The 22,230-nt window shown below is 43.2% G+C and overlaps 2 protein-coding genes across 2 annotated transcripts in view; one reads left to right on the top strand and one right to left on the bottom strand.

Annotated features, from left to right (window-relative positions):
• Positions 1–22,230, top strand: part of LOC119949834 (dedicator of cytokinesis protein 2-like) — a 381,064-nt gene that overhangs the window by 190,774 nt on the left and 168,060 nt on the right. The window lies entirely within an intron of this gene.
• The window catches only part of INSYN2B (inhibitory synaptic factor family member 2B), a 109,741-nt gene that overhangs the window by 3,898 nt on the left and 83,613 nt on the right, over positions 1–22,230 (bottom strand). The window contains exons 3-4 of the mRNA XM_038771965.1: positions 12,509–14,738; positions 10,749–10,823 (exon numbers count right to left, since the gene is read on the bottom strand). Of these exons, the coding sequence (XP_038627893.1) occupies positions 10,749–10,823; positions 12,509–13,863 (1,430 nt within the window). The 5' untranslated portion in view covers positions 13,864–14,738. The remainder of the gene's footprint in view (positions 1–10,748; positions 10,824–12,508; positions 14,739–22,230) is intronic.

Below are 22,230 nucleotides of genomic sequence, written 5' to 3'. Positions count from 1 at the left end.
CAAAGAGAAGTCTGCTTACTGGCTTTATGCCTGCCTGCACAAGCACATACCCCTCCACCTTTTCATTGATTTATTTTAATGTTTTAAGTGCTTACTGTGTCCTAGGCCCTGTATTAAGCACAGGGGTAGAGACAAGCTATTCAGGTTGGACACAACCCATGCCCCATATAGGGCTCACAGCCTTAATCTCCATTTTAGTGATGCAGTAACTGAGGCACAGAGAAGTTAAGTGACTTGCCCAGGATTACACAGCAGACAAGTGGTGGAGTGGAGATTAGAACCCCAGTCCTCTGAATCCCAGGCCTGTGCTTCACTCCACTAGACCATGCTGTTTCTCTCTCATCAGACCAATACTGGAGCCCAATTCTTCCATGCCAGTTGATGCTCTTCCAGTAGGCTCCACGGGTCTCTCCCTCTTCCTACTCTCCACTGAGTTCCTCTTTCAAGTCCTCATTAGGTTTGCAATCATCTTCCTATTCCTCCATCTTTAGCTTCCCCCTAGCTTATTAACGCTCACTCCGGACAGTGATGCAGCAGCTGGGGTCTGCCACCCTGCATCAGGGCTCTCCCCTCTCTCACTAGTGTGACTTTGGGGAAGAATACTCCCATTCTGTTTTTTGGGGAAGTATCCCTTAAATTCTCCAAAAGATGCACCATGCATTTTGCAGCAAGAATCCCATTACAATCAATGGAATTTACAAAACTGAACCACCCCCTATTGCCCCTCTACCTGCTGGTCTGGTCATTTTAGGGAATGGAAAGTGGCTTTGTTTTCAACACTGGGTAAATAATGGACTATAGAAAATCATGTGTGACTTGGAGAAATTGAGTAATGTCTTTAAGTTAAAGCAATTTATCGAAATGAGGGAAAATTGTCCGTTTTTCCACATTAGTAATTTTGACAAATTACTATTTAGTTTGGCAGAGACTAAAAGAAGCATTTATTGCTTTACTAATGGATAAGCTACATGTGGACAGGGAATGCATCTGCCAACTCTGTTATATGGTACTCTCCTAAGCGCTTAGTGCAGTGCTCGGCATACAGTAAAGTCTCAATAAATACGATTGATTGATTGGGATGGGGGAGAGGAGGAAGAGACAGTTTACAATTTCGGCAACTTCTCACATAGTGGTACAATGGGAAGAGATTTTGCCCAGCTTCCAACTTAATGACCAGAGAAGCACTTTTATAGACTGACTAAAGATCATCCACCTGCATAGCTTATTTCCCTAGCCTAAATGCCCCTTTCCTCCCTCTTGCAGGAGGCTCCAGAAGATTCTCTTGTGTCTTGGCTCTTGATTTCTTGTCACCAATGTACCTCTACAGTGATGAGGAATCACATGTTCTCCTTCAATTCTGTTCCTCAGAATCTACCAATCAATCAATCCCTGGTATTATTGAGCACCTACCCTCTGCAGATAACTGTCCTAAGTGCTTGGTAGGGTACAATAGGCACGGTCTCTGCTTTCAAGGTCCCTACAAGATCACCTTGTAACCTCCCCAGCACTTAGAACAGTGCTTTGCACATAGTAAGCGCTTAATAAATGCCATTATTATTATTATTATTATTATTATTACAAGCTAATGGAATGGCTGAAGAATAGTGTTTAGAAGTTGACGCACACTGTCTCATAAAACTGTTCTGTATAGCACTAGCAAATGGCCATGGCAAATTCTGGAAGTAATAACATCATTTTCTGAGAGCCAGGAGAGTGCAAGGTGCCTTATTAAGTGCTTGGGAAGCTCCACATGAGCACAAAAAAATTATAAGAAGTTAATTAGGGGAAAGGGTAGAAGTCTGAGAAACAGTGTGGCCTAGTGGATCCTAGTTACCTGGATTCTAACCCCAGTTCTTCCATTTGCCTGTTGTCGGATTCCTTGGGCAAGTCACTTTTCTGTGCCTCAGTTTCCTCATCTGAAAAATGGGGATTCACTATCTGTTCTCCCTCTCATTAGACTGTGAGCCCTATGAGGGAGAAATTGTCTTCAGCCTGATTACTTTGAATCCAGTAATGCATAGTTCTTCAGTCCTTGGCACACAGTAAGTGCTTTTACAGATGGTATTTTTATTAACATTATAGCAGTGTGCTTAGTGGCTAGAGCCCAGGCCCGGGAGTCAGAAGGATCTGGGTTCTGATCCCATCTCCTCCACATGTCTGCTGTGTGGCCTTGGGCAAGTCACTTCTCTTCTCTGGGCCTCAGTTACCTCATCTGTAAAATGGAGATTAAGAGTGTGAGCCCCACATGGAACTGTGTCCAACCTGATTAACTTGTAACTATCCCAGCTCTTAGAACAGTGCTTTGGCACGTAATAAGCACTTTAACAAGAACCATAATTTATTATATTATTATTTATTATTATTATTGCCTTAAGTGTAGGTAGTTGAAAAAGAGACAAGATTAAGAGATTCAATGCTGGAAGAAGGCTGTGGTCAGCAGGTAACTCAGAACAACCAAGAATATTGCTCAGCTCACAGTTCAGAGATGGGATCATTCTGCAGGGCTGTCTAGGAGAGCGGGTGACATAGTTGTTCAATCATATGTGTGAGCAAAAATGCCAGGATGGATTTCAGAATTGATCCATGAAGAAGCTGAGTAGGGATGCCACCTTTGCAGCATTGCTTCAGTCTGCCTAACTGACAGAGGAAAGTGCCAGCTTTCATGCCAGATGAAAAGTAAGGGGATTTTTTCCATGTAGGTGAAAGCAGCAATAGCCCTAAGTCACAGCCAGACCCACTGGAGAGATAGTGAAAAGTAAACTGTACAAGGACGAGTGAGGGGTGGTGGTACGGAGCACATGAAGACAGACGGTAGGTCAGAACGCATAACGACTCTTGGCTTGGAGAAGGCAATCCTTCACTAGGAAAGCTGAGCGCATTTAAAAAATGACCGCAGTCTCTTTTCGAGCCAAAACCCGATCTGTTGAAAACCTGAGGTTCTCTGAGCAAAGTATGGGATTTATCTAGGCCCCACTGTGGACTGTGAGCACTGACATTAAGGGAAACAAACCACACTTGTTAAGAGTTCATCACCCTCTGCAATTTTAGCTCTTAGTCAATCTACCAACAGCATTTATCGAGGGTTTGTGCTGTGCAGAGTACTGTAGTAAGAGCTTGGTAGAGTGCAGTAGAGTTAGTAGATACGATCCTTAACCTAAAAGATCATACAGTCTGCTGTCCTCAAATGAAGGCCCAGATCCTTGTCTCTCTCCAGAGAGCTCACCCTTCCTTAGAGTCCCAGGGGAAGGAAGGAGGCCCGAGTAAACCTCTTGCACACTAAGACATGAGAAAAATGAATGCAAGGGTGTACCTTCACCAAATTGCTTTGAACTATCTGGAATCCAGGATCCTCTTGGACCCTGAACCTGTATTTTCCAGAGACAGCAAAAAACGCACAGCAGCATAGCTCAGTGGAAAGAGCACAGGCTGTGGAGTCAGAGGTTGTGGGTTCAGATCCTCGCTCCGTCAATTGTCAGCCATGTGACTTTGAGTAAGTCACTTCACTTCTTTGTGCCTCAGTTACCTCATCTGTAAAATGGGGATTAAGACTGTGAGCCCCCTGTGGGACAACCTGATCCTCTTGTAACCTCCCCGGTGCTTAGAACAGTGCTTTGCACATAGTAAGCACTTAATAAATGCCATCATTATTATTATTAACAAGGAAACTAAATGGCTGCATGGAACAAAATGAAGTGTATCCAGAAAAGGCATTTAGTGACCTGACCCAAGAGGAAGTTGAAAAATAGGCAAAGTAGACAGATCAATTTCCAGACAGACTGACACAGAACAAAGATGTGATGGTGAACTCTCTTCATCATTGAAATGATGGATCTGTACTGCATGGTGCTCCACAGTATATCATCACTGGCCCCATGTCTTTCCTCAGAACCCTCCATTGACTTCTCTTGTCCCTCCACTTCAAATAAAAATTCACAGTTGGCTTCGAAGCTCTCAAAGAACTTGCTTTATCTGACTTATCTGCCTTCTTCATCCACTACTGCTCACCTTGCTTCTCTTCACTCCTCTCCAGCTAACCTTAACTTCCTTCCTCTTGTGTCTCCTGCCCTCATCCCCTTTTCCTGGGCCTGGAACATCTTCCTTTCTCAAGTAGGACCAGTGCCAGCTCTTCCCACATTTAAAGCTCTCCTACAATCTCATCTCCTCCAACAAGCCTTCCCGGATTAGTTCCTAGCACTAGCACTGCAATCCATACAAACTTGCTAGAAATCTCCAGCACTTTTGCACTGGTGCCCAGAGATCTGGAGCAAGGCAAAGTTCGGTGCTTTGCAAGCCACTCTGCTCCTTGAAAATTTATGAACACCTCTTCAGGGGAGTCACCCAATTCAGTGTTCTTGTAAAATATACCTCTCCCCTCCCAGGTTGTACAGGGTGATTGACATTAACTCTGCTTCCACTGGAAATTGCAATGCATAGAACACAAGAAGTCAGTTTGCTTTCAAAATTACCCAGCTTCAGCTCAGACTGTACTGTTTTTCAACATGAGGGGTGATTTATTTCCAAGGCAGAAGTCTGTCTCTCTTAATAGACACTCCATTGTTTAAACAGCAATAAATGCATTAAGAGTAAAGACTTTTCACAAATGGTCTAAGAAATGACTGATGCCTACTATCGTTCCAAAGACAAACGTCTTCCCAAACCACCTCTCACTTTTGCACTTTTTTAGTTTTGGTCTGTGTATTTCCCTGTCACATCACCATAATCCTCTGCTGATTTATGACTTTCAGAAACTTTATTTTTAAAATTAGCAGAAGAGTCAGTGGATACAGAGAAGTGGTTTGGTTCCAGGCTATTCTGACAAATTGTATGCTCTTTGGAAAGCAAAACTTCATCAGAATCAAAACCTCTGGGGAAGAACTCCAATTTGGGAAATGGAAAGTTTATTTTCAGACACTAAGAGAGGCCGTCCTGCCTAATGATCAGATTGCTCATTATTTATCAAGAGTAATTTTCCAGCTTTACAACATTTAACCATTTGGGCTGCCAAATTTGACACTTTCCCCCTAAGGCATCTGGATTTTGATTAGTCCTCAGAGAATCACACTTTTGTTTGGCACTAAATAAGCTGGGCAGAGCTGTGGGGGATTTTTTGGGGACATTCCTGAAAGAAACATGGCCAAGTGTCCTGCAAACATTTGCTGGACAGATTTTCCCCCTTTAGGAAGGAATCCTCTTTCATTGGACTTTTGCTACACCTACTGTAATTTACAAGGCTGAGTAAGGGACTTGGGAAGAGGCAGTTGCAGAGCCTTAGTTGAATGTGCTGCAGACTTCAGGTAGCACAGTAAAAACACCAAAACAAAACAAAAAAACTGTCTTTCAGTGATTATCCCTAGACCGTAGTATCAGGGGCAGTCATTTTGTTATTCCACGCACACCCCTCTCTTGCTCAGTGCATATTTATGGTTTGTCTCAGTCTCTCTAGATATTAATGCATTAAAATGGACTCCATTTTTATTACCTATGAAGTATTGCTGCTCTAAATTCTACTTTTCCCTGACACACGATAGGAGAAAAGAGGGCAGAAAGTCACTTTTGAGAGGCAGAGCATGCAGGAAATCATCCTCAGGATCACCCCTCTAGAATTTCATGCATTCCCATGCATTCCTAAAGGCTACCCCTCCTCCTACCCGGATGACTTTAATCATTTTACGTGTCAAGTGTTTGCAAATGTAGAGTGTTATGGGCATGATTGTTGCTTGCTTCCAGCACATACTAAGCACTGCTCAGCCCACCATTGATTGAAAGGACCCCCAATAAAGCCCGAAGAAGGTGTTGGTGCAATTTACTATAGGGAGCAGCGGGTGATAAATACGATTGATGATGATGATGATGGGTCTCAAATCTGTTTCCACCACGGATTTCTCCTGTGCAGAAGAACCATAGTTTCTAAGTGAGTCTCAAGTCTCCCAACTCTCTGCAGTCGGTCACGGGGAACAATCTTTTTCCTTCTCTGAGAGAACACCAACAAGTAGAAAAGAGAGCACATCTTTGTTGGTTTTTTTGTTTTGCTTTGTTTTTGTTTTTTTAATGCTACTTGCTAAGTGATTACTCTTTGCCAGGCACTGTTCTAAGCACTGGTATAGATGCAAGCTAATAAAGTCAGACCCACTCCCTGTCCCACAGGGGGCTCACAATCTTAATCCCCATTTTATAGATGAGGTAACTGAGGCCCAAGGATGTGAAATGACTGGCCCAATATCAAATAGCAGACAAGTGGTGCAGTCAGGATTTGAACCGAGGTCCTTCAGACTCACAGGCCCGTGATCTATCCACTAGGCCATACTAGAATTTTTTGTGGATATTGCATTTTTTCACAAAAGTTCTGGTTAGCTAACAGTTTTAAGCATTGAAGGCTAGGAGGGCAAAGTGTTCTTTAGCTGCTATGCCAGAGTGGTGATCTTTAGGGACTGTTTTATTCCCAAATCTTCCCAAGTCCCAGCCAGGGATCATGTCTTTTACCTCTATCGTAATTTCCCCAGCACCAGTTCAGTGCTCTTCCTGCACACAGGAGACAGCTCAGTAAAGACTCCTGATTGATCTGTGCAATGGGCTGAATTGCTGAAAGCCTCCCGCCTCTTCCTGCAGAACTTTGCAGTGGGAGGTTCCTGGAAGCATTTTGAATTCCACACAGCATCTCCTGTCCCTGTTCCTTACACACTGTGGATTTGGGCTGAAAAATAGATGCATTTGTAATTGCTGTTTGCAAGCTGAGAACTCTCTATTGCTAATTCAGGTGGTTTCCTTTGGGATCCAGAAAATCCTTGATCGACTGACAGTTAATTGGTACAGATCAATCGAGAAGTAGCATGGTTTAAATGGAAAGAGCGAAGAACTGGGAGTCAGGAGACCTAGGTTTTAATTCTGATTCCATCACTTAGATGCTGTGTTTCCTTGGGCCAGTTCATTAACTGCTTTGTGCCTCAGATTCCTTATCTACAAAATGGGGGCTAAATATCTGTTCTCTCTTCCCCTTAGACAGTGTGGGGCATGGTCTATGCCCAGTTAGATTATCTTGCTTCTAATGTGGTATTTGGCAAATAGTAAGCACTTAACAAATACCATAGTTACTACAATTAGTACTGTAGAGTTTGTCAACTTCCAAGCTAGTAGTCCAAATTTTGAGAGAAAGGGAGGGCATACCTGAACTGTTTAGTACCTCTGATCGTGGTATGGGGGCTACCAGTGCTAGCTTGCTGTGGGAAGGAATGTGTCTACCAACTCTGTTATATTGTACTCTCCCAAGCACTTAATACAGTTCACTGCACACAGTAAGCCCTCAGTAAATGTGATTGATTGATGCTTTGGTCATCCTCAATATGCAAAGGAGCTTGAAGGATCGGTGGGGTGGGGAGAGAGAAAGGCGTAGAGGAATAGTCAGCACTTTTTCATAAACCTCATAGTTTGGTTGATATAATTGATCCTGGTGGATTTGCCTTGGGATACATTTTCACATTTGGAGTCCCAATTGGATAGAGAAATTAGGATTTTAATTGGCCTTAGCCTTAATTGGAGAAGCAATACCAGTGGAATACCAGATTGAAATTCTGTTTCTAAGCCTTTGCCTGAGAAGAGGCTGGGAGAACTGGGCAAAGTGGGAGAAGCAGAAGGCTGAAAATGAACCCCGTGGGTAATGCATAATGCAAACCTTGCCTTATAGTTTGTATTTATGCAAGATTGATTCCCCTCCTTGCTCTTGTATTGAAACCATTGGAATATGAACCTACTCGGTTGGCAAGTTCCCCTTGTCCTCAAATTCTTTTTGATCCTTACTTTTCTCTCTCTCTCTCTCTCTCTCTCTCTCTCTCTCTCTCTCTCTCCCCCCCCCCCCCTTCTTTTTCCCTCCATCTTGTATGGCATTGCCTCACTTTTCATTTTCTCGCCTCATCATTTTTCTTCCTTCCCCATCCTTATTCACCCCTCTTCTGGACTGAGCAAAGTGGATAATTGACAAAGTATAACGATACTTCAGTTTAACAAATATTCTTGCCAGCTAGATGCACAGCGGGGGTAGGCGACGTTGCTTTGAACTCTCTTCCCCTACCACAGATACTCACCTAGACTTTGCTTCCTTATCCTCAGAACCTCTCCTCCATTTGTTTTTTCTTTTGTGGTAACTATTAAGCACTTTCTATTCAGCAAGCGTGGTACTAACTGCTGAAGTGGATGCAAGTTAATCAGGTTAGACAGTAGTCCCTGCCCAAACAGGGCTCATTGTCTAAGGGGAAAGGAGAATGGATATTTCATCTCCACTTTACAGAAAGGAAATTTAGGCCCAGAGAAGTTAAGTAACTTGCACAAGGTCACCCAGCTGGCCAGTGGCGAAGCCAGAATTAGAACCAAGGTCTCATGACTTCCAGGCCTGTGCTGGCCATGTTGCTTAATCATTCCTCGCTCCTTCCCACCCTTCACTTCAGCTCCACAAGGAGCTTCTCCCACTTCCTGTGCCACTAAGGTATTGTCCCTGCTACAAACTGCGCTATGGGAGCACTGTCTTAGCTGGAAACTCATATGGTCACATAGTCCATGGCAGGGAACAGTTCTTCAGGGCAATTGATAGATGTAGAGGGGGACAATGCATGCCTGTCGCAGAGGGTTCAAGCATCAAGACACTGAATATAACTGGGGTTATTTGAAGGGCTCTTTGTTTCCTAAGAACATCAGGAACATTGAAAGAATGAGACCAGGATGAGGAAATGTCCAGAACTCTTTCAACAGATCAGCTAGGTCATCAGTTAATCGGCTGTGGTCTCATTCAATCCTTGTGAATCCCTAATAATGAAGGCCTAATCCTCTTTTTCTCTTCTCTCTTGCCCACTCTTAATACTCTTTGGACTTTCAAGCCTGTATTGCTGACTTCTCTCTCCTTCCTTTAAACATGTGAGCATTCACTTTTCACTTCCCATTCCAACATCTAATCTATGTATTTGGGTAACAAATAGGAGAATTTAAGAAATAATCAAAAAACGCTTCCTTGAGAATATTGAATAAAAGCCCATTTCTCATGGGATACTGGAGTTCTGTACCAGAAGTCATATGATACTGCCTGAGGCATTTTAGCCTGAGAGAAAAATGAATATTAACCTTCCTTTAATGTTGATTTAGCAGCAACAGAACATAAACAGAAGGCCAAGTAATCAATCACATTTCTGTGTTCTTTATGTACAATGGAGTACACCTTGGCTATCCATCATAATGAGGCCCTTTGCTTAAGGAGGCTCACATGAAAGAATCTGTTATTCATTAGTTTGTAAAACCAACTTGTGAGGATGTGACCCAGGTTCATAGCAATTTGAAATGTAAAATAACATGTCTCTTCTTTCAACTTCTTTTGGAGAAATGTATTCCCGTCTTTTTCCTTTCCTTTTACTGAGCGAATAGTTCTTTCCTAACAATGACTTGAATATTAGAATGTAGAGACTGAATCATGTAACAGAGGAGTTGTGATGGATACCAAGTAATTGGTGAACCAAAGAACTATTTTGTTAGGACAATTGGAAAGACTTCAAGTTCTGGCACTGTACTTCTGCTCAGAATGTTTGTTAGTTATCTATAGCTGGAGAATACTTAATAGGATGATGAGTCAATTTCCAAACCATTTAAAAGTCATAGAACTAAATATTTTTGTTTCTCTTGCCAGATCTGCTTCAACTAAATGTGGCAGGCTGTTTGTCAGCATCACGATCAGGAGCTAATATTCCTGGGGGAATATGAGCTGTATTTTTTTTTAAAACAGTATCGATCTAGTACCTATTTTTGTGCTTATTTATAGGCAAGTTTAAGTTCCATTGTATCTCTCTAAAATTTGCAAACTCTAAGATATTTTTTCCTCTCTGAGTCAGGGTATTGTGTAAACTAGAAAACATACAGAAGTATAGGGTATAGGGGATGCTTAATTATATCTTTCAATGATACAGACCATTGTTCTGGACAAATTCAGTGACTTGAATTTTTCTTTTGCTGTTTGATATTCAGTGGACATCAGTGGAGGTAAGCAATCCTAGACCTTTGCAGATCTTTTAACATATTGTGTGTACAAAATGAACCAGATTTTGGTTATCAGTAATTTCTGCCTATGCTTACACATTCTGGTGGGGGAAGCCTGTGGCCAGAGAGAGGTAAATTTACTTTACAATATGAGGCCCTTCAATATGGATTTTTTCATCATTCTGCTGCATAAAACAATGTCATAGGAGGCAGGTGAATGCTAACCAAACAGGTATCTTACTTTAGTCCTGAATTATTCTGCTGAGTGAAGTGGAAAAAAGAGTAAAGAACAGACTCTTGTAGGCCAAGGAGAACTCAGTTCAGTAGTGAAATATGTTTAGAACTTGGCTACTTTTACTAGAGTTATAAAAGTGGGTTTTAATCTGGGGAGAATCGATTCCTACTTTGGTCGGATCCAACTTCATTGCAGAAATGCCAACCTACGCTCAGAAGAAATACCTATCGGATGAAGCTGGTGCAGAGCATTTCAAAACACTGCTAGGAAGAATTACACCGCATTATCTTGAGATTTGTATTTCTTAGTGGTACACCTTTGGCCGTATCAGACTGACTTTTGGAATCTGATTTAAATTTACCTAATGGATCCTTAAAAAACTACTCATGCATTCTAAACCTATGCTCCCCTCATCTTACTTTTCTGATTTATGGAGTGAGCTGTTTTGTGGATTAGATAATCTTCATCTTTGTGTTCTAAACATGCAGTCCCAAGTTACATGGCATACCTGTATATGATGCATGCCGTGTTCTGGCAAGTGCTGCAGTTGTTGAGATCCTGGCCAGTGCGATAAAAGTTGCGCCTGAAAGAGAGGATATTTTCAGGGTAAATTTACCGGTAAAGTCACAAATGAGAAACAAGCTTTTCAGAGTTTGACTCTGCTCATAAAACACTGCACTCTCTCTGAGTTGTTTGTAGAATTTGAAGGAAAACATCAAACACTTCAGGATCTTGCTGAGCCTATCTTAGACCAGTCAATGCACTTGCCTTGGCATTTCTCACTGCGACTGATGGTTCACGCATCACCCTGTGCTTCTAGTATGGAACGTTGTATACTTTTTCCTTCTAAATGCTTTGTGGTTTTGAAAGTTCTGTGATAACATGGTGACTTTTACTTTTACGGAGAGTAAATCTGATGTATCACTCCCTGCTGGTCATGAGGCTTAAAACTGTGGGACTCATCAGCATTGGACAACACACGTGCCTTGTTCTTGCCTGTCCCGCCGTCGACCCCTGGCTCACGTCCTTTCCCTGGCATGGAATGCCCTCCCGCCAAACTAGCTCTCCTCCTCCCTTCAAAGCCCTACTGAGAGCTCACCTCTTCCAGGAGGCCTTCCCAGACTAAGCCCCCTTTTTCCTCTCCTTCTCCCCATCACCCCAAGCCCTACCTCCTTCCCCTCCCCACAGCACTTGTATATATTTGTACATATTTATTATTCTATTTATTTTACTTGTAGATATTTACAACTCTATTTTATTAATGATGTGCGTATAGCTATAATTCTATTTATTCTAACAGTTTTTTCACCTGTCTACATGTTTTGTTTTGTTGTCTGTCTCCCCCTTCTAGACTGTGAGCCCGTTGTTGGGTAGGGACTGTCTCTATCTGTTGCTGACGTGTACTTCCCAAGTGCTTAGTACAATGCTCTGCACACAGTAAGTGCTCAATAAATACGATTGAATACGATTGAATGAATGAATGAATATTTACTCAAAGAAGGTAGAAAAGTCGCCACACACTTGTGTAAGTGTCTTGAACCAACACTACCCCAGATCTTGACTGAAATTCCCATGAAGACTCTAGGTTCCTTCTCCCCTCTTCCTCTCTCTTTTCTCTCCCCTCTCTTTTCATCCCTAGAAATTTTCCCATTTCCACTTTCATTGGCCTATTAATTCTTCCAGCCATCCTGGAATGGTGAGGTTGCAATGTTTAAAGTTGGTACAGTTTAAACCAGATTCAAACTCAGTAAGCTAAGGAAAGCCCCCTCTAGACTTCAGCTCATTGTGGGCAGGGAACATGTCTGCTAATTCTGTTGTATTGTGTATTGGGAGACCAAGTGCTTAGTACAGTGCTCTGCACATAGTAAGCGATCAAATCTGATTGAATGAAAGGTTTCCATATCTCAATATACCTTCCACTTTCCTTCTCCTCTCCCCACTGCCCATCTCCCCCTTGCTGTAGTCATATCAAATTTAGGAATGGTCACCTTTCAATTTAGGGCCTGGTAAAGTCATAACAGAAGTGACCACCCTTCCATGTAGAACCAAAAGGGAGTCACTTTTACTTTGCAGTCTTCCAGACCCATATTTGGAAAACCTTGAAAGCTATAGTTTAGAGAAACACCTCTTCAAGTACTTCTGAAGGAGACTTTTTTTTCATTTGAAAAGGTTAAAACATAACTATGCATCTACTGAAACCATCAGTGACTTCTGACATTTTGATAAATTACTTAACAAAGTAGTTTTTGATATCAAAATGTGCCCTACCCTTCTGTTAAGGCCCTGGCTTTTTCCAAGTCTTGAATTACATTCAAAAGGACTTTAATCTTCTCTTGGTTTGAGTGCAAAGATTCCTCTACGGATTGCAGTCTGCCTTGGAGGTCACAGAGTTCACCGTGTGCCAGGTGAATTTGATTAATTTCTCTAATCTCTTTGTTGGTTTGAGGTTTTATTTCCTTCCTTGGGAGAGAGGGCTGGATGTGAAAGCTTCCTAAACCAGTTTTAAACTCTGGAGCATCAGATTGGGTGGAATTTTTCTCCATCTCCCCCTGACAGGAGGGAGCAGATTTTGATGCATTACCAGCTGCCAGTGTTATTAGGCCCTGATTATTGTTACTCAGCGTTACCCAGTCGGAAGCCGATCTGAGGTGGGTGGACTGTCCAAGGTCTCTGAAGAGGCTGGGAGAGGAGCTGGGAGTGAGCGGAGCTGGTGGAGTACACGCTTCCTTTAATGGAGGTGAAGAAGGAGCTGGCCGTGTACATGCAGAGTCTTCTTTGGGAAAAATCGATTTGGGATCATGTGTATCTGCTTGGTAGGAGTCACAATGGGGGTGGACTCTGCTGGTGGCATTTGGGCAGGAGGAAGGCTTTTCTGAAACAGAGGGCAACATGGTGTTGCCATCCGTCCTGCTTGTTTCAGAAGGCTCTATCATAGAACTTAACTCACCAGTGGGCTCTCGGCCACAAATGAAGGCTTTTGCTTCACATGGAGGACTGTGTGGTCCCTCCTCTGGGACCTGGGTAGAAGCTGTGGCCTTCTCTTGCTTTCCTAAACTACCTGGGTCCATGGCTATGCTGAGGGGCCCGTTGCTTTGCACCTTGACCACTCTGGAGAAGAAAGGATGAGCTCTCTTGCCTCTCTTAGGCTCCTCTCCAAAAGGCGGAGTAATGCTTAAATAGGCAAGGTCTGAAGCCACGGCGTCTTGCTCGGGGAGGTTGCCGTTGAGTTGGATGGAGCTCTTCGATTTGGTGGGCATCTCCAGCAGAGACTTGCTGGCGGTCAGCTTCTTCCTTTTGAACACCGGGAAGTGCTTCCTGAGGCTAGGGGAGGTCTGGATAGCGATGTTCCGAATATTCCCACTTCGCGATCGGGGGAGAGAGAGGGAATAGCTGGGCGAGTAGTGGGGCCTGGACACCTCTGTCTTCCCTGTCAGGGTTGGGTCCCCGGTCTCTTGGGCATCCGCTTCCCCCAGGTCAGTGGGCTGCTGGTTGGCCCCATCCTCCTTGAACCGGACTTGCTGAGATTTGCTCCTGCGGTGTTGGGGCGCTTTGATGAAATCCACCGAGTCCAGACTGTTCCGCTTCAGAAGCACTGGTCTCACTTTCATGCTTTGCTGGGCCATTGGCTCTTAGTGGAAGGCCTGTGAGTCACAGGGCATTTCTCCAGTTTGTTTCATGAGGTGTTCTGAGCGGCATCCGGTGACTGGACCCCAGGCTCTGAAAAAAGCCAGTAGAGGTGCAGGAGGATAAAATGCCCATTCCTCATCATGTGGGTCACTCTGTAGGCTCTTTCCAGCCTGAGATTCTGTTAGTGATTATATTTTTCATGTTTCCCCGGGATGTGAGAGTATTATTTCATTGAAGAGATAATTACCGGTTAGGTCAGCTATGAGTTAGGCAAATTGTTAAATGCCCAATCCCTAGAGATAGCTAGTGGGCAGGTGACTGTGGAGGAAACAGGAAGCTTCAACACCTTCCTCTGTGTCTTGTTAGTCAGCGGAAGGGACAAGATTTACAGCCTCCAGACTGTGGAGAGAGTCTAGTCTTTGCTCATGAACTTTGGCTCACTGTTCTCTGTCCCGGAGCATCAGATTCCAATTTGAATTCGAGGATGCTTTAAATTTGTCTTCTCTGAATCAAGTGTAAATAACGAGCATGATGAGCGATTGGTATGTTTGCTTTTCTGAGGACACATGGTGATTTGAGAGGAGCCTATCTATTTGTGTCAAAAAGAAGTTTCTCTTTGGTGGGGGCATAGCTTTTTCTTTATGCCTCTCCCTTTCCTCTAGCGATGAAAGCTGATCATCCTAAATCATCTAACAAAAGTCAGCGGGGCTTGGCCCGGGTGGGGGTCCAGTGGGAGCAGTTACTGCAGTTGCTGCCTTTACTCCAATTCATGTCAGCTCTGCATCAGTCATATCAGCCCTGGAGACTAAAAAGAGAAGGCAGTCAGGTCCAGCTAAGTTGGCTTTTGTGGAGGTCACCAGGTGGCCGGTTTCTGAAATGGAAAAGGCAAAGATTAGAGAAGAAGCGTGATCTAGTGGTAAGGCATGATCTAGTGGTAAGACCACAGGACTGCAAGTTGGGAGCCTGGGTTCTAATCCCAGCTCTGCCACTTCCCTCTCATGTGACCTTGGTCAAGTCATTTAACTCCTCTATGCCCCAGTTGCCGCATCTGTGACTCAGAGATTAAGAACCAGTTCAATCAATCATTTGCATTTATACGAGTACTTACTGTGTGCAGAGCACTGTATTAAGCACTTGGGAGAGTGCAATATAACAGAACTGGTAGATACGTTCCCCGCCCAATAGGAGCTTACAGTCTAGAGTGGGAGACAGACATTAAAGTAAGTGATGGATACGTATGGACATAAGCACTGGGGGTGGAGGATGGGGTGAATAAAGGGTAGAAATCCCAGTGTAAGGGTGATGCAGAAGGGAGAGGGAATAGGGGAAATGAGAGCTTAGTTGGGGAAGACGGTTTGGAGGAGATGTGCTTTTAATAAGGCTTTGAACAATCAATCAATCGTATTTATTGAGCGCTTACTGTGTGCAGAGCACTGTACTAAGCGCTTGGGAAGTACAAGTTGGCAACATTTAGAGACAGTCCCTACCCAACAGTGGGCTCACAGTCTAAAAGGGGGAGACAGAGAACAAAACCAAACATACTAACAAAATAAAATAAATAGAATAGATATGTACAAGCAAAATAAATAAGTAAATAGAGTAATAAATATGTACAAAGATATATACATAAATACAGGTGCTGTGGGGAAGGGAAGGAGGTAAGATGGGGGATGGAGAGGAGGACGAGGGGAAGAGGAAGGAAGGGGCTCAGTCTGGGAAGGCCTCCTGGAGGAGGTGAGCTCTCAGTAGGGCCTTGAAGGGAGAAAGAGAGCTAGCTTGGCAGATGGGCAGAGGGAGGGCATTCCAGGCCCGGGGGATGACGTGGGCTGGGGGTCGATGGCGGGACAGGTGAGAACGAGGCACGGTGAGGAGATTAGCGGCAGAGGAGTGGAGGGTGCGGGGTGGGCTGTAGAAGGAGAGATGGGAGGTGACGTAGGAGGGGGTGAGGTGACGGAGAGCCTTGAAGCCGAGGGTGAGGAGTTTCTGCCTGATGCGCAGATTGATTGGTAGCCACTGGAGATTTTTGAGGAGGGGAGTAACATGCCCAGAGCGTTTCTGGACAAAGACAATCTGGGCAGCAGCATGAAGTATGGATTGAAGTGGGGAGAGACACGAGGATGGGAGATCAGAGAGAATGGTGATATAGTAGTCCAGATGGGATAGGATGAGAGCTTGAACGAGCGGGGTAGCAGTTTGGATGGAGAGGAAAGGGCGGATCTTGGCAATGTTGCAGAGAATAGTGGACAATGAACAGTGGACAACTGATCATTCTGTCAGCTATGAAGGGCAAGGGAGTTCCAGGCCAGAGGTAGGATAAGGGCAAGGGGTCCCTCCCACTTAGAATGGGAGTCCCAAGTGGGCCAGAGACTGTGTATGATCTGCTTAGATTGTATCTGCCCCATAGAGCTTAACAAAGACTAAACAAAGTATTTTTATTATTATCAGTGAAGATGGGTATGAAGTCGCCAGAGAGTGCCTGTGGTTCTTTATCTATTTTCAGCAGCAGACCCTTGAAAGGCTGAGAAATGTAGAACAGAGGGCCCAGGTGCTCATCATTCTGCCATCCACTGAGGCTCCAAATGGGGGAAGGTGAACATACGGCTCAATGTGCCTGGGAAATATCAGGTAGATCAATCACCCCTATTGGACATGGCTGCAGTCCCCGGTCCTTGGCATATGCCTAGGTTCCAGTACTCATCTTTTCTCAGCACTCTACCTATCTCTTAAAAAAATGAGTATCACAACCGACATTTGTCATGGCCAATGATAAATGTGATCATTTGCTGGAGGTGAATAAACCATTTCCTAGGCTTTCATTCCCTCAGAGGGTACCTGTTCTTTAAGGATTTTAATTTAAACCTTGTTTCAAGGGTTTCTTTTTTTCTTCCCTGTATTTTCTTTAAAAGACCAGTGAGTTGTAGATTAAGCCTTTTTGGACTGATGTAATAGGCAGTAGTCAGAGAATCCATTATAACTTAGTGTCATTCCTTTTTGTGACAACCTTTCAAACACCAAAGTTTGCCTCCTCGCAGCCGTGATAAATTGCCTGTGGTTTGGGGGAATGTTAATGTGGCCATATGGGGATTAAATTGCACAGTTGATCATTCTGAACTGCTACAGACCCTCTCTGACTTTGATACTGTCCTCTCTTGGAAGCATCACAGCAGGGCACATATGCAGGCAAGGAACAGTTACTTCAGCGAGCAACTCTGGACAGTTGTCTGACTGCAAATCCATCAATCAGTGGTATTTATTGAAGTCAGTCAGTCAATCATATTTGAGTGCTTACTTTGTACAGAGCACTGTACTAAGCGCTTGGAAGAGTACAATATAACAATAAAGAGACACATTCCCTGCCCACAACAAGCTTATAGCCTAGAGAGGGAGACAGATATTACTATAATAATATAATAAAATATATTATAGAATGTTTACTATCTGTAGAGTGGTGTACCAAGCACTTGGAAGAATGCAATGAAGTTGGTAGACACAATCCCTAGAGCTTACAGTCTAGAAGGATAGAGAGATAGTCCCTCTAGACCATAAGATCGTCCTTCTAGACTATAAGCTCATTGTGGATAGGGAGCATTTCTACCAACTTTGTTGTCTTGTACTCTACTGCAGTGCCCTGCATACAGAAAGTACTCAATACATATCAAAGATAGTGATTGTGGTATCATCTCTGAAGTCTTGTGGCATATCTTCAGCATTTCTTATGTTGAAGAACACCTGCAGATATTAGAGGATTAGGTCCCTTCTTTGTCGATTTCATTAGGAATGTCATCTGATCCAGGTGCTTTGTGTATTCACAGTACTGATAGTGGATGTTATTTAAGCCCAATCCTCTATGCTGCTTCCGCAGTGATGATAATAATAATAATAATAATAATAGTACTTGTTAAGCACTTACTGTGTGCCAGGCACTGTTCTAAGTGCTGGGGTACATAAAAGGCAGTCAGGTCAGACACGGTCCCTGTCCCACATGGGGCTCACAGTCTTAACCCCATTTTACAGATGAGGTAACTGAGGCCCAGAGAAGTGATGTGACTTTCCCAAGGTCACACAAAAGACAAGTGGCAGAACCGGGATTAGAACTCATGACCTTCTGACTCTCAGACCAGTGCTCTATCCACTACTCCATGCTGCTGAGATGAAAGGCATGTGCAGAATATCACTGTAGTGTTTTTGCCATCTCTGAAATCTTTTCCCTGTATACTTTAGCAATGCCATACTGGTGAAAATAGGTTAATATAGTCATCTAATAATGAATAAAAGTCCATAGTTCAGTGACCTCACTTTATTCCTGGATAGCTATGACTTTAGCATTCCCTCAGTAATCGTGCCTGTTCCTGAGCTTGTCACACCTCAAATTTGCATAGGTCTCCATTTTGCTGTAATCATGAGTAGCTGCAATGTGTTGTAAATATATTTCCTTTTTTGTTTCTAGTAGTTTTCTTAATCTTTCATTTTCATCAGTCTTGATGGTTTTCCAATAAGATTTCAATGAAGTGTCCATTTACTGTGCACATCTGTACTTGGAGTACTTCTTAGTTCCAAAAGTACTGTTGTAATGTCTTCTAGTGCTCTGCACCTTTCTTTGCTCTCTTTGATGGTTTGGATTGCTGATTTTCAGAAGTCATGGTAATGATAATTCTGGTATTCAAGTGCTTACTATGTGCCAAACACTGTACTAAGAGCTGGGGCTCACATTCTAAGTAGGAGGGAGAACAGGTATTGAATCCCCATTTTGCTGGTGAGGAAACTGAGGCACAGAGAAGTGAAGGATTTGCTCAAGGTCACACATCAGGTAAATGGTGGAATCGGAATTAAAACTCAGGTCCTCTGACTTCTGGACCTGTGCTCTTTCCACTAGGCCACGCTACTTTTCCGATGCATCTGTTGGTATCGATAGCTCAAGTTTGGAGTATGTGAGTTGATGGTTAGCCCAGCCCTTTGAGAAGCAGCATTGCCTAGTGGTTAGAGCATAGACTTGGGAGTCAGAAGGACTTGGGCTCTTGTCTGCTGTGGGAACTTGGGCAAATGACTTAACTTCTCAGGGCCTCAGTTTCCTCATCTGTATATTGAGTATTAAGACTGTGAGCCCCATGTGGGACTGGACTGTGTCCAACCCAATTTGCTTGGTTACACCCTAGCACTTAATACAGTGCCTGGCACATAGTAAGTGCTTAATAAATACCACAATTATTGTTATTATTATTACCCTGATTATCCTGTCCTACCCCAGAGCTTAGAACAGTGCCTGGTATATAGCAAGTGCTTAACAAATACCATAAAAAATAGTAATGGTAATATTATTACTACTACTAAATTAATAAGATAATTCATCTATAATAATCATGATAATTGTGCTATTGAAGTGCTTGCTTTGTGCCATGCACTGCACTAAGCACTGAGGAATAATAGTAATAATGATGATGGCGTTTATTAAGCTCTTACTATGTGCACAGCACTGTTCTAAGCACTGGGGAAGTTTACAAGGTGATCATGTTGTCCCACGTGGGGCTTACAGTCTTCATCCCCATTTTACAGATGAGGTAACTGAGGCACAGAGAAGTAAAGTGACTTGCCCAAAGTCACACAGCTGGCAAGTGGTGGAGCCGGGATTTGAACCGATGACCTCTGATTCCAAAGCCCGTGCTCTTTCCACTGAGCCACGCACAAGGCCATAAGATCAGATACAGTCCCTGTGCCAATTGGGGTTTACAGTCTAAGAGGGAGGGAGAAGAGATATTTCAACTCCATTTTGCAGGTGAGGAAGCTGAGGCACAGATAAGTGATGTGCCCAAGGCCACACAAGCAGGCAGGTGGCAGAATGGCAGCAAATCCTGCTGAGAGATGACATAATATCTGAGTTGTCATTGTTTAGACCTTGGATGAATTCATGATGTCTTTCTCTTATTGAGAGGTGGAAGACTCGGTGATTTTATGAGCTTATGTTTAGCACATTCACTAAAGCAGGACTTTGTTATTTTAACTTCTGATTTCATGAAATGTGGGGCCTTTTTCCACCTGTAGGGAATGATGTCTCCTAGTATTACCCAAGATATTCCCATTAAAATGACCCATCTAGCCAACATTCCACTGTTTTCTCCTTTTTCTAAGTTCTAATGATAATTATAACCTTTACACAGTGCATATGCTAGGGAGTGATGCATGTGTGGTTGCAGGTAACTACTCTCCAGGGGGCCTCCAGAGATCAAGCTATCCAAGCTGAGCATCAATTTTTAGGTAGTGACCTGGGCTTCGATTGCTAGTGTTTAATTAACAGACCAGTCATGTTCCAACAACCTTTCCCTATGGCGATCACTGAACCAAGTGGCCTGCCCAGTGTCTGATGGAAGAAAGTTATTGCTCATCTTTGCAATTGTTTGTTTTGCACTCGGTCTTTGTTAGGGACTTATTGAGCTGACCTGCTGTTTATGCTTTCACCCACGCGTGCTTCCCTGTAACACGATGCAACTCTAGAAGGAATATCTGCTCTGTAGGTCAAATCCTCATGGATTCTCTGCAGCATCATTTAGTTGAATATAGGAAAATTGTCCAGTCATGTATTTTGTATCTTTTGGAACCCCCTCAGAAATATTCTGGGTCTAGGGTATCTCACTTTTTCCCTTTGAACATTGAATTTTGGGTGAATTCAGGTGAGGACAGTTCACAGTCATTCTTGTAGTTCTTTCATTTTAATTTGCTGGCCTATTTACCAGTGAACAGCATTTTATGTCCACTGCTGCTGGTACATTTGCATTATGCTTGTCCTTAAATAACTTACCTAGCAATTTGCACCTGTGAGTCTTTTCTCCCTACAATGCAGTATGTCATGGAAGCAGAGCTGTAAACACATTAATATTGATTTAGATGATTCTACATTTTATAATCATAGATGAATTTAAAACATTTGGCTATTTTTCTTTGCATTTTCCTAGTCTTAAGAATATAGTTAACTATCATTTGGGATGGAGGTGGACAGGATTCATTCTTATTTGCATACTAATTTATGACTTTTAGAGTTCTGGAGCTCTCAGGTCCCTTCTGAAGATGTTTCTTCATGGTTCTAGTCAGGAAGGCATCCAAGAAAGGAAATCTGCTCATTATATTCTCAATGACTTCCCTAAGAAGGAGATTCCATAGGTGCTACTTCTGCATTACTACCGTCTTCACAGTCAAGAAGGCCTGGTTTAAGGATTTCATTCGTTTTCCTCTCCAGTAGTCCTGTATCATGTTTGGCTTTGGTTTTACACTTGATTATGCTCCTCCCAATTAGTAATTGTTAAGTAGCACTTAGCGTTTTGAAGTCATAGCTATTGGCAGACCTGCTGTTCAGCTTCCTTTTAGACAACCGAAACAATGGCCATTCAGACCGCAGACACCAATTTTCTCAGCGAGGAAATAGAGAGAGAATTTCTCATGAGAATTCAGGAGCAATTTGATAGACAACTGATATATCAAATCACCAGGAGCCCAAGAACGAATAGGTAATAATCCAGGTGGCAGAGGGAAGAGGCAAACTTACTGAATTGCCTGCTATCTTCAGAAGTTCAAGAGCCACAAGATACAAGTGTGAAACTTATAAGAATGGCAAATTGTGCTGCCCTTTCACCTCTCTTGCCACTTCTCGCCTCTATTGCAGCATGGCTTAATGGATAGAGCACAAGCTTGGCAATCAAAAGGAACTGGGTTATAATCCTTGCTCTAGCACAAGTCTACTGTGTGACCTGGGGCAAGTCACTTAACTTCTCTGGGCCTCAGTTATCTCATCTGTAAAATGGGGATAAAGGGTGTGAGCCCTATGTGGGACAGGGACTGTGTCCAACCTGATTAACTTGTATCTACCCCAGTGTTTAGAATAGTGCTTGGCATATAGTAAGCATTTAAGAAGTACCATTATAATTATTATTATTATCACCAAAGTGCACATTTTTATCTCAGGTTCTTCTCATCCATTTTATCCTGGCAGGAGATGGTAGAGCTAGTATTGGAATGATGGATGGAGGTTAGGTTAGGCTCAGGAGCAGCTTAAAAGGGTGGAAGTGAGTATAACCCAACTGGGAAACCTCAGATGAAGGGTGGAGGGTCACAGAATATTGCTCTTCAAAGGAGAGGAAGAGGCAAATGAGCTGCACTGCATTCTCTCCCTTCTCTGTGATCTAGCACCTCATCTTAAATGTAAGTATTTTCAGTCCCAGTTCAGTTTGGTAGCTGGGATTTTGCCTCCGATTGGGGTTCTATCCTCCAGACCTCTGTTTTTATTAAAGAAACCAAGGAAGAAATAGAATCCAATTACATCCTCTCTCTCTCTCTCTCTCTCTCTCTCTCTCTCTCTCTTTCACACTCACCAACAGACA

Source organism: Tachyglossus aculeatus, chromosome X1 (genome assembly GCF_015852505.1).
Source record: "Tachyglossus aculeatus isolate mTacAcu1 chromosome X1, mTacAcu1.pri, whole genome shotgun sequence".
Classification (NCBI taxonomy): Eukaryota; Metazoa; Chordata; class Mammalia; order Monotremata; family Tachyglossidae; genus Tachyglossus; species Tachyglossus aculeatus.
The sequence above is the reverse complement of the archived record's forward strand: the minus strand, read 5'-3'. Positions and strand labels throughout refer to the sequence as shown.